We start from the raw sequence: 13,080 nt of genomic DNA, 5'->3' as shown, positions 1-13,080 counted from the left end.
TTTTTGCAATTGCCAATCAAAAAACAAAAGGGTTAAGTGTCAATAATGAGTGCAACATAAACATGGAAAACATCTTAGAATGTAAAATTTACACTGCCGGAGGCCACGAACACACACAGAGGCACCATGGAAAATGTCCATGGGTTCAACCGATACGATTTGAATTTCTTCTTTTCTTATTTAAATATTTTTAAAATAATTTATTAGAATATTTCTTTTTTTGTTGTACTTACTGATTTCTATTTTGGTCATGCTGAGGCCCCTTGTCGGTTTACGCCAGTGTCGGAGCCAACCTTTCGTCTGAAAGTACTGTAACAAACTAGAGGCCATACGACCATTTGCAACTTGATTTTGTCGTTGCTGATTGTTGGTGGCATCGCTTCCACTACTGGTCGTGGCCGTTTTACCACCACGTTCAATTTCCGATGAACGGCATGAAGAGGATGTATCAAATGATGAACTACGCCGTTTGTGATTGCCACCACGCTGTCCAAAACAAACGCAGCTACGCAACATGATGTTGTTTTTTCGGTGGCCGTGGTTGTTGTTATCTGATGTCGCCTTTGTTGTTGTAGGGGTGTCTTCTTGTTCTTCGTTTATTTCTGAATGTATTACCAATGCTGGTGATGATGAGGTTTGTCTGTATTGTTGATGATGATGTTGCGGCCGGCGACAGGTGGAAGAAGGCGTGGAAGGTGACGAATTTGTGGTGCTGGTCTTATAGGAAGCAATAGAGGAGGAGGTCGTATTTGATGGAAGATGATGCAATACCAATGCACTTTGTTCTGAAGCCGTTTTGTTGCTGTTTTTGTTTTCTTCTTCTTCGTTATAAAGGAGAGTAATTTAAGATGTGTATTTGTTCTGTGTGCGGGGCTTCTTTAAGGTTAAGTTAGGTTATGTGAGAGTGTGGATATTTTGAATGTTTACAAAATGCTGTTGTTGTTTTTTCCTTCTGTAATAGAGAAGAATAATTTAAGTTATTTTTTATTTTACTGTGGCTTCTTTATATTTGTGTGTGCGTGAGTATTTGCCAAAAGTAAACAAATCCCTGAGTATGAATCTGTTTTGTCCAACACAAGTGTTTATCTAACTCACGTGCATTAGTAAACTCTTTATAAACAGTGGCGCTCTCTCTCGCTCTCTCTCTTAAACTGTACTCTGTATACAATTGCAACTGTAAACAATGAACGACGAATGGGGGGTTTCGTTGCCGTTATTAACACGTGCTGAAGTGTCCATGTAAACAACAACTCTCTCTCTCTCACTGATTTGTCACTTACACACAGAAGTATTTAACGTAAACAAAGAACACATATATGGGGGATTGCTTTAGGTGTTTGACTTGTTATTGTTGACTAACACGTGTGGAGCACAATGGCTATCTATCTCTCTCGATGATATACTCTTTTACATATACTGTAGTACCATAAACAATAGACAAATGCGAGGGGGGAGTTGTTTGTCTTTTATTGTTGTCTATTGTTGTTATGGAGGAGCACTTAAATATATTTCTTCAAATCCAGAGAGTAGCTCTTTTTCTCACTAAAATGCTCTTGACCCACACAAGTAAGGCAAAAAAAGAAAAAAAAACAGGGGGATAAATTTCCTTTCGTCGTGCTTTCGCTCCTTTTGTTATTGAGCTATAACACGTGTGTAATGCTTTTTAAAAATACTTCTCCTTATTAAGTGTGGCTCTCTTGTACTCACACACACTTTTCTTCTCAACCGGCAATTGAGAGTGTTATAAACCCCAAAAAAATAGAGACTGCTGTGGCCTCTTGCTGTGTTATTATTTCTTAGAAAATGTTCTTGTTGTTGCTCTTTTAGTTGTTTTCTTTAATCGTTTTGTTGTAATTGTTCGTGTAGTATGTAGTGGCCACAATAAATCTTCAAATAAAAGCCGTCTACTTTAAACTTTTGCAAATATTTGCCATTCAAGTGTTATGGTTTTGTGTTAAACTTTTACTTTACGTTTTATTTTCTTTGGTTAACGGCTATTTGTGTGCGCCCTTAAAGTGGGTATCTTCAGTGCTAAAAAAAATGTCGCGGAAAATTATTTAACGGGAAGACTAATTAAATTTTATTAAGTTGTTCTTAGGCTTTTAAAATATTTTGTTTTAACGGGGCTTAGTTAAAGAATTCCAGCACTCACTTTAATGACTTAATTTAAATTTTAGAAGGAAGTCAAAACAATTTAATCAACATTTTAGGCCATTGTTAATTTAATTGGCTGAAAAGAGAGATAAGAGTTAAAGAAACATTATAAGAAGCAGGAAAATATAAATAAAAAATTTATAAATTTAAAGGTTTTTTTTTCAACTAGAGCGGATTTTTGAAAGGACATTTTTAAAAATATATTTTTCAAAGAATCTTTTTTAAATTAAAATATGTACATTTTTAATTTTTTAAAGAACCAACAGTCCTGAAATACATTTTTAAGGATATTTGCATGTATAGTGTAATTTTTATAATTGATTTTTAAAAAAATATTTTGTTAAATTAATTGACTAAAGACAAGAAAATGAATAGAAATACAATAACCAACCAGAGACTAAAAATTTACAAAACCAAACATAAACAGGAGTGGTGGATCCAAATGTACAGACCTCTAAAAAATAACACTTTCGTAATTGACAAAAACAGTTTTAGATGTTCCCAGTGAAATTTTTCGATTATCGATAAATTTTCTTAATTTTTTTTTTTTTTTTTTTTTTTTGGTTATCGCAAAATTTCCTGAAGAAAATGTATCAATACTCGTAAAATTTCCCACGGAAAACTTATCGATAATCAATTAATTTCCTATCGGAAATTTAAAGATAATCGAAAAATATCATAACGAAAATTTATCGATGATCCAAAAACTTCCTAACGAAAATTTAAAGATAATCGAAAAAATTCCTAGAGAAATTTAACAATAATCGAAATTCTTAAAATTTATGGATAATCAAAAAAATATTCTAACGAAAATTTATCAATGATTGACAATTTTCCTAACAAAAACTTATCGAAATATAGAAATTTGATCGATAACCGAAAAAATTCAAAAATCAAAGATAATGTATAAATGGACAACTTCCTACAGAAAATTTATCGTTAATCGAACAACTTCCTAAAGAAAATTTATCTATAATCGAACAATCTCGTAAAGAAAATGTATCGATAATCGAGAATTTCCTAAAGAAAATTTATCGATAATTAAAAAATTTCCTAAACAAAAATTTATCGATAATCGAAAACTTTCTTAAAGAAATTTATAGAAAACAAGTAAGAAAAGCGTTAAGTTCGGCCGGGCCGAACTTTTTATACCCTCCACCACAACTTTCAGCCATTTCGGTGGATTAATGTAACCACAACCTTAAAAAACCGAAATTCGGAAGGTACCGTTCTATGGGGGCTATATGATGGCGTGGACCTATACCTAAAAATTTCTGGGTGAAAGTTTTATAAGCCTAAAGAAGACTAAATACCAAATTTCAGCCACCTCGGTGTGATAATGAGGCTAAAACCATCAAAATATTGAAAATCGGGAGATATCGTATTATGGGGGCTATATCAACACGTGGACCTGTATAAACATTTTATGGTAGAAATGTTTCTTAGCCTTTGGAAACACAAATACAAAGTTACAACCGATTCTTTGGTCAAATGGGTCGGATACATTCAAAATATATTAAAATGACGCGTACTTTATATATACTTATGTGGGGGCTATACCAAAACGTGGACCTATATAACCCAACTTTGGTAGGAATGTTTTCTGGCCTCTGAAGACACAAAGTACCAAATTACAACCAATTCCGCGGCCAAATGGGTCTAATACGTTCAAAATATATTAAAATGACGCTTACTTTATATGGTGCCTTATATGGGGGTTATACCAAAACGTGGACCTATATAACCCAACTTTGGTAGGAATGTTTTTTGGCCTCTGGAGACCAAAAATACCAAATTACAACCAATTCAAATTATATTAATATGACGCGTACTTTATATGGGGGCTATGCCAAAACGTGGACCTATATAACCCAACTTTGGTAGGAATGTTTTTTGGCATCTGGAGACACAAAGTACCAAATTACAACCAATTCGGTGATAAAATGGGACAAATATCTTAAAAATTTCTTAAAACGACGACGCGTCACGCGTCATTTTGTATGGGGGCTATACGAAAGCGTGGACCTACATAGCCCGCTTTCAATACCAAAAGTCCTACGTACATATAATATATTTTCCGAAAGTTTCATCAACCTACGTCAATCCGTTCGGACGCTAGAGTGATTTCCACAGACGGACAGACGGACGGACATGGCTATATCGATGTAAAATTGCACGCTGATCAAGAATATATATACTTTGTGGGATCTACAATGATTATTTCGAGTAGTTACAAACGTAGTGACAAACTTAATATACCCCCATCCTATGGTGGAGGGTATAAAAATCGAAAAACGCCCTAAAGAAAAATCATCGACAATCAAAAAATTTCCTAAAGAAAATTGATCGATAATTGAAACATTTTCTAAAGAGAATTTATCGATAATCGAACATTTTCCTAACGAATATTTTTGGATAATTGAAAAACTTCCTAAAGAAAATTTAAAAATTTAATCGAGAATTTCCTAAAGGATATTTATCGATAATTGAAAAATTTCCCATACAAAAATTAATCGAAAATCGAAATTTTTTTAAGAAAAATTTATAAAAAAAAGTGGAAAAACGTCCTAAAGAATATTCGTCAATAATCAAAAATTTTCATTTCAGGTTTCTAAGGTTTATTCCGTAAATGCCACCAAAGTAGGAGTTATTCCCATCATTGTAGTTTTTTGACCACACCAAATTTTGCATGTGAAAGCCCATATGACACCTATATTTTCACTTGACCATAGCCGTAGACCTCTAATTTATTTTCACTTACAATATAAGCAACCAATGGCTTATCCAAACTACGGAATTTAAGTTGAAAGTACTAAAAATACGCAATTTGGGCAGGTCCAATGTGGGTTTTTTATATTCCAAATATATATGCACCACAAATATTTCAAAAGCATTATGAATGGAACGCACAACGTCTTCTGTATGAATTCACAACGAAAATCCATCAATATGATATTTACAGTATCCAATCACAACGACAATCTGTATGGAAATTGGGAAATATGGCCCTAAAACATATATATCAAAAACAAATGCTGCTAAGAATGTTATATGCTATAGCTACAGATTTCTTTTATTCAGAGACCCATAATGAAATTTCATTTGGAACATTTCTTTCTTTAACTATATTTCCAAAAAGAAAAGGATTTTGCTAGATTTTGATCCAGTATGGAATTATGTAATATTAACAGTCCAAAATTAAAACATATAATTTCATCCTAATATATATAAATTTGTAATCTAATTTTTTTAAGGAAATAGTATACACAGATATATAGTTTATTTTGAAACTCATAGTGAAATTTTGTGTAGAATTTTTCATCCTTTGACACTTTTCATCTATAACCAAGTTTTATATTACTTCCATGTACCAACTCGAAAAAAGAAGAAAAAATTTTTCATCAAAAAAATTGGGAAATATTTTCATGTTTTTTCAGCAAAATTGATACTGATATTTTCATGCTATAAAATGGACATAGACATTTCATTTCTTTGGTGACCCATAGTGAAATTTGATGAAGAAAATTTTTGTCTCTGACATCATCTCTCTAAAATTATGTTTTGTGGGACAATTTTGAATAAACTCAGATGAAGTCCGACTTTAACCCTAAAACGTGTTTTTCATTTTTAGAGATTCCTGGCGATTAGACAAGAGTTGCAGATTTGGTGTATTCTGAGACCTATAGTAAAATTTTATGGTGAACATTTTTGTAGAATATTTGGATTTGATACGATCACATTTTTAAGGAGTTTTTGAAAGATTTTCAAAAAAGGACAAAAAAGACCCCTTTGATGATCCGCATGAGGGTTAAAATTTTTATCAGAAATATTCCCCACACCCTCCTGAGTAAAGTTGCCACAGACACTATATACCTGAAATGCAAGGATTCCAAGATATCTTAATTCGAATATTTCGAAGAAATTAAAAATGGACGGAAATTGCCCCGCCTATTTTGGTTACTTTCCGACGTAAACTTTAACAAGTAAAAAAGCATTAAGTTCGGCCAGGCCGAACTTTTCATACCCTCCACCATAAAATATTCATTCCTGTCCCCAACTTTAAGTGAGTACGTTAAAATGTCAGAAAATGTACATAAAATGCTTCATTCGGGAGGCCCTTTTTTATGGTGCCTATATCTAACTGTTGACAATTTTTGGTGGGCTAGAAATTGGGAGGTACTGTTATATAGGGGTTATAATAAAACATGGGCCTATGTTGACAGTTTTTGATGGGAGCTTTTAATGTCAAATAACTCCTAATTCGGTTTAAAAATTTAGCTAGAATCCTCAAAATATCGAAAATCGGTACATAACGTGGGAACTTCAAATGTCATTAACAGCTAGTTCGGAGGTATCTGGGCTATACGAAAATGTGAACTTAAATGAACAATTTTTGTTGGAGAATTTTTGTTGACTTTTAAATTTCAAATTACAGAAAGGTACGGAAAATCGGGAGGTTTGTTTTGGGGCTATACAAAAACATGGACCTACGTTCGGTTAAACATTTTAAGTAAAATCCTCAAAGTACCGAAAATCGGGAAGTATCGTTATATTGGGGCTATGTTGAAAATTGTTGATGCAGATGTGTGGTGACCACTACAACCTTCAAATGTCAAATTACAGTTAGTTCTGTTAAAAATTGTAGCTAAAATTGCCAAATTACTGAAAATTGGGAGGTACCGTTACATGGGAGCTATATCCGAACATGGACCTACATTGACAATTTTTGATGGAGAGGTGTTGTGACCACTAAGAACTTCAAATGTCAAATTACTGCTAGTTCGGTTTGTAGCTAAAATCATCAAATTACTGAAAATCGGGAGGTACCGTTATATGGGAGCTTTCTTGACAATTTTTGGTGGAGAGGTGTGGTGACCACTAAGAATTTCAAATGTTCAAATTACAGATAATTCGGTTAAAACTTGTTGGTAAAATTCTCAAAATACCTGAAATCGGGCGGTAACGTTATATGGGGGCTATTCCAAAAAATGGACCTATGTCCACTAGTTATATAAGTTTATTGACATTAAAGAACCCTAAATGTCAATTGATAACTAAATCGGTCTGAAAATGTAGATAAAAACGTCAAAATGCCGTAAATCGGGGGTACTGTTATATGGGGGCTATTCCAAAACGTGGACCTAGGTCCCCAACTGTTGTTATGTAAGTTTATTGATACTTAAGAACCCTAAATGTCAAATTATAGCTACATCGGTCTGAAAATGTAGCTAAAAACGTCAAAATACCGCAAATCGGGGGGTACCGTTATATGGGGGCTATACCAAAACGTGGACCTATGTCCACAAGTTTTGTTATATATGTTTATTAACACTTAAGAACCCTAAATGTCAAATTATAGCTACATCGGTCTGATAATGTAGCTAAAAACGTCAAAATACCGTATATCGGGAGGTACCGTTATATGGGGGCTATACCAAAACGTGGACCTATGTCCACAACTTTTGTTATGTAAGTTTATTGATACTTAAGAACCCTAAATGTCAAATTATAGCTAAATCGGTCTAAACATGTAGCTAAAAACGTCAAAATACCGCAAATCGGGGGGTACCGTTATATGGGGGCTATACCAAAACGTGGACCTATGTCCACAAGTTTTGTTATATATGTTTACTGACACTTAAGAACCCTAAATGTCAAATTATAGCCAAATCGGTCTGAAAATGTAGCTAAAAACGTTAAAATACCGTAAATCGGGGGGTACCGTTATATGGGGGCTATACCAAAACGTGGACCTATGTCCACAAGTTTTGTTATATATGTTTATTAACACTTAAGAACCCTAAATGTCAAATTATAACTACATCGGTCTGATAATGTAGCTAAAAACGTCAAAATACCGTATATCGGGAGGTACCGTTATATGGGGGCTATACCAAAACGTGGACCTATGTCCACAACTTTTGTTATGTAAGTTTATTGATACTTAAGAACCCTAAATGTCAAATTATAGCTAAATCGGTCTAAAAATGTAGCTAAAAACGTCAAAATACCGCAAATCGGGGGGTACCGTTATATGGGGGCTATACCAAAACGTGGACCTATGTCCACAAGTTTTGTTATATATGTTTACTGACACTTAAGAACCCTAAATGTCAAATTATAGCCAAATCGGTCTGAAAATGTAGCTAAAAACGTCAAAATACCGTAAATCGGGGGGTACCGTTATATGGGGGCTATACCAAAACGTGGACCGCTATAGCCCATCATCGAACTTGACCTGCCTGCAAACAAAAGACGCATTTTTCCAAAATTTCAGCGTCCTATCTCCATTTTTGTGGATGCTAGAGTGATTACCACAGACGGACGGACGGACGGACGGACGGACGGACGTGCTCAGATCGACTTAGAATTTTACCCTGATCAAGAATATATATACTTTATAGGGTCGCAAATGAGTATTTCAATGCGTTACAAACGGAAAAACAAACTTAATATACCCTCCATACTATGGTGGAGGGTATAAAAACGCCGATACACGTGTCTCATATTTGTAGTTCAACTTTCATAATCTACTCGATTTTCCTTGTAATTTTTTTTTTTTTTTGTCGCATAGTGTTTTCTAAAGAAAATTTTAATTTAAACTTTCCAAAAGAAAATTTAAATATAACCAAAAATTTACATAGAAATTTTATCGACAATCAAAAAATTTTCTAAAAAATTATGAATATTCGAACAATTTTTTTTAGGAAATAACTGAAAAAAACTCTTAAAGAAAATTAATCGATAATTCAACAAAAAAAACATTGTTCCACAACATCCCATACGGGACAAGGGAGACTTCTCTCATATCAATGAGTGCACCCCGATTCATATTTAGCTCAATGATATGGGACCTACTGTTTATCGCCGAGTCCGAACGGCGTGTCTTAAGACACCACTTGTGGAGAAGTTTTTCAAGGCTGAAATACTCAGGAAATGTCGCCAACATTACTGAGGGGTATTTTGCCACCGTTGAAAAATGTTTGATGTTGCCTGGCCGGGGAATCGAACCACCGACCTTCTGCGTGCAAGGCGGGCGTGCATACCATTGCACCACGGTGGCACCCAAATTAAAAAATTTATTTATCTAGAAAATTTATTCGAGAAATTTCCCAAAGAAATCTGATCGATAATCGAAAATTTTCCTAAAGAAAATTTATCGATAATTACAAAATTTCCTAAAGCAAATTTTGTGATAATCGAAAAATTTTCTATAAAAAACATTTCGATAATTAAAAAAAATTGCCTAATTAAAATTTATTAAAAATTTTCTGAAGAAGATTAATAGATAATCGAAAAATTTCCTACAGAAAATTTATCTACAATCGTAAAATTGCCTAACGAAAATTTACCGGTAATCGAAAAATTTTCTAAAGAAAATTTATAGATATTCAAAAAATTTCCTAAAGAAAATTTATCGATAATTGAAAAATTTCCTTAAGAAAATAATCGAAAATTTTCACAAAAAAATTATCAGTAATCCAACAACTTACTTTAAGAAATAATTCAAAAATTTGCTGAAGAAAATTTATAGATAATCGAAAATTTTCCTAAAGGCATTTTATCGATAATCAAAAAAAAATTCTTACAGAACATTTATCGATAATCGAAAATATTCCAGAGAAAAAATTTATAGGTAGTCGAAAAATTTCCTAAAGATAATTGATCGATAATCCAATGTAAATGTTCAAAATGAATATGAAAACGCGACAAAACCTATTAGTCGTGAATGAGAGCCGTACCTAAAATTTTTGCAGAACATTTCGAAGCGAACGTTATCTTGTGGCGTTTATAGCGGCTCTTAAAATAAAGGACGAAAAGGACTTTGAAGGAAGCGAGTTAGAAGGTCGAAGTGCTTTACGAAAATAATCCTCATTCGATTTGACTGAAGATATGTCATCTCATAAATAAGCTAAAACAACAGTTAACAAAGATATAACGCTAATTTCAGATGCCTTACAGGGTCTTCAGCAGAAACTTCATCACGCCATAACTCGAAAGTTCGACTCACGGCGGATCTGTCCTTTTGGATTCTTAATATACTCACCAAGGGCTTTCATCCCCAAAAGTAATTATCTCTGCCCCAAAATTTGTGTTCACAGTGTAATCAAAAAAATAGTTTAAGAAAATTTATGGATAATCGAAAAATGTTCTTAAAAATATGTTATGGCAAGGCGAAAAAAATTCGATTGTCTTCAAAATTTCTATAGGGTTGCAATGTTTTGCAGAAGGATTGTACAAGAAGCAGAGAAGGAGGTCTTGCTTTCATATACTTTAGTCTGTCCAGTGTAGACCTATCTCGATCGAGATTTACTCTAGTTAAGTCTGGGACTACCGAGGTAAGGTGCCTAATGTGTACATTCCGCCATTGAATAAATTAACCCTGCGTGATATGCCGTATATTAGTTCACTTTTGGTGGCTAATAACCATCTCCTTCAATGCTCATCATGAGCTTTGGTCCTTTTATTCAATGAAATAAGGGGTATAACGCTGACCGGGCGAAGTGACAGCTTTACTTTTTGCACGGTGAACGAAAATAAGTAGAGCAACCGATCTGATAAATGTCCTGGCAACCCCTTATTTCCATTAATTCAGAACAACTTCCTATAATCATCACAGACCACCCGAGTTCATAACCCCTGACAGTCGTACTTTTCTTAACCAAGGAAAAGCTGATTGGCAAATGTTCAAAGAATTTATCAGTCACACTTTAGAGAGCTGCCCAATCCCTCAGGTCCTTCAGTGGCCTGAAATTAGGCCAGCAAAGGCGACGGGACTAGGAAATGATTTAGTAAATTGTGGGTAACGCTTAAATCACTCTCGAATCGAGGAAAGATAGAAGGATGATATATTGATTGTTACTTTCAACTACGTGACAGTAACAAATCCGAAGAGGTGGGCAGGTTATTATAACCGGCAGTTTATTGCCCAGTTCAAGAGTGACAGGGTAAAGAGGAATGCGCTTTGCCGGCGAATTGGTCACTGCGATTTCCCTCCTGTCGTCAGTAGCAAAGATTCTTAAGACACCTGAAGAAAATATGTTAGATAACCAGTTTCCCAACATCAAGTTAAAATTTTTTGTCTATATGCAGTTAAAAGGCTGTTCGAGCATCGCTTTGAAATGTTTACCGAAGTTACTTCCTGTGGTCATATTATTTTTTTTATTCCAAGAGGTCTCGAAATCTCCCAATTCATACACCTACCGCTCTAAAGTTTTTAGTAGTCTTTGTGGTCTCGTTATCTGTATCACTTTCATTAACGTTCACAAACAATACCACTCCCTTTTCATTTTTGCAGTATTCCCATTATAGTTGGGCATTAATATTTTCCGATAACGCTATAACTGCCACCACCGCTCCTTTCATTGGCTCATAATTCGACTTATTGGAATTTGATAAAATTTTTATGGCCAAAACCATATTTTATGAAGGAGGAAGAGGGTACTTGGTTCGTTTCATGTTCTTGTCTTCTTCCACAATTTCATCCATTTATTCATTCATTATTGTTTTCGTGTCTTATACAGAGAGTGTTAATGTCCCGTCATTGTCTTCATTTTCATTATCTACATTGTCATTGTTTTTCGCGCTCATTTTGTTGTTGATAGCAGCAGCAGCATTCCACTTTCTTAATAACAATAATAAAATTTTGTTATGATTGACAAGAAACATGAAATGCTATCAGAAAATTTATTATGGAAAGTAGATTGGCAAATTTTAGCAGCAGCAGTACCAGCAAATGGGGAACAATGGGAAAACATAAACATGCTAAAGACAAATAGATTTTCTTTTAATTTAATTAAGGACATTTTAAAGACATTTTCGATAATCGAATCATAACTAAACCGGAACTTTGCATCATTATTTTTTATGGGAATTTTATCGATAATTATCGAACAATTTACTAAAGAAATTTCTAGCAATAATTTACTACAGAATATTTCTCGACAATTATCGATAAATTAACTTAAGAAATTTAGTATCGATAATTATAGAAATTTTGTCGATAATAATCGAAAAATTTACCATAGAAATTTTGTCGATAATTATCGAAAAATTCACTATAGAAATTTTGTCGATAATTATCGAAAAACTCACTATAGAAATTTTGTCGATAATTATCGAAAAATTCACTATAGAAATTTTCTCGATAATTATCGAAAAATTCACTATAGAAATTTTCTCGATAATTATCGAAAAATTCACTATAGAAATTTTCTCGATAATTATCGAAAAATTCACTATAGAAATTTTCTCGATAATTATCGAAAAATTTACTATAGAAATTTTCTCGATAATTATCGAAAAATTTACTACAGAAATTTTGTCGATAATTATCGAAAAATTTACTATAGAAATTTTCTAGATAATTGTCGAAAAATTTGCTATAGATATTTTCGCGATAATTATCGAAGAAGATGCTATAGAATTTTTCTCGATAATTACCGAAAAATTTACTTTAGAAAATTGTATCGATATTTACTATTGAAATCGAAAAAGTTCTCTATATATTTTTCCAATAATCAAAAGTTTTCTATATGAATTTTTTGGATGATTATCGATAAAATTTCTATAGTAAATTTTTGGATGATTATCGATAAAATTTCTATAGAAAATTTTTCGATGATTATCGATAAAATTTCTATAGTAATTTTTTCGATGATTATCGATATCGATGATTATCGATGATTATCGATAAAATTGCTATAGGAAATTTTTCGATGATTATCGATAAAATTTCTATAGGAAATTTTTCGATGATTATCGATAAAATTTCTATAGGAAATTTTTCGATGATTATCGATAAAATTTCTATAGGAAATTTTTCGATGATTATCGATAAAATTTCTATAGGAAATTTTTCGATGATTATCGATAAAATTTCTATAGGAAATTTTTCGATGATTATCGATAAAATTTCTATAGGAA

General features: G+C 33.0%; 1 protein-coding gene across 1 annotated transcript in view; it reads right to left on the bottom strand.

Annotated features, from left to right (window-relative positions):
* Window positions 1-233: 233 nt before the first annotated feature.
* The window catches only part of LOC141388253 (uncharacterized), a gene marked incomplete at its 3' end in the record, with an annotated part of 156,159 nt that continues 143,312 nt past the window's right edge, over window positions 234-13,080 (bottom strand). The window contains exon 3 of the mRNA XM_073958275.1: window positions 234-2,230. Coding sequence (XP_073814376.1) covers window positions 234-516 — 283 coding nt within the window. The remainder of the gene's footprint in view (window positions 2,231-13,080) is intronic.

The sequence above is a fragment of the Musca autumnalis genome, unplaced genomic scaffold (genome assembly GCF_047663935.1).
Source record: "Musca autumnalis isolate F117 unplaced genomic scaffold, ASM4766393v1 scaffold_9, whole genome shotgun sequence".
NCBI lineage: Eukaryota > Metazoa > Arthropoda > Insecta > Diptera > Muscidae > Musca > Musca autumnalis.
The sequence above is the reverse complement of the archived record's forward strand: the minus strand, read 5'-3'. Positions and strand labels throughout refer to the sequence as shown.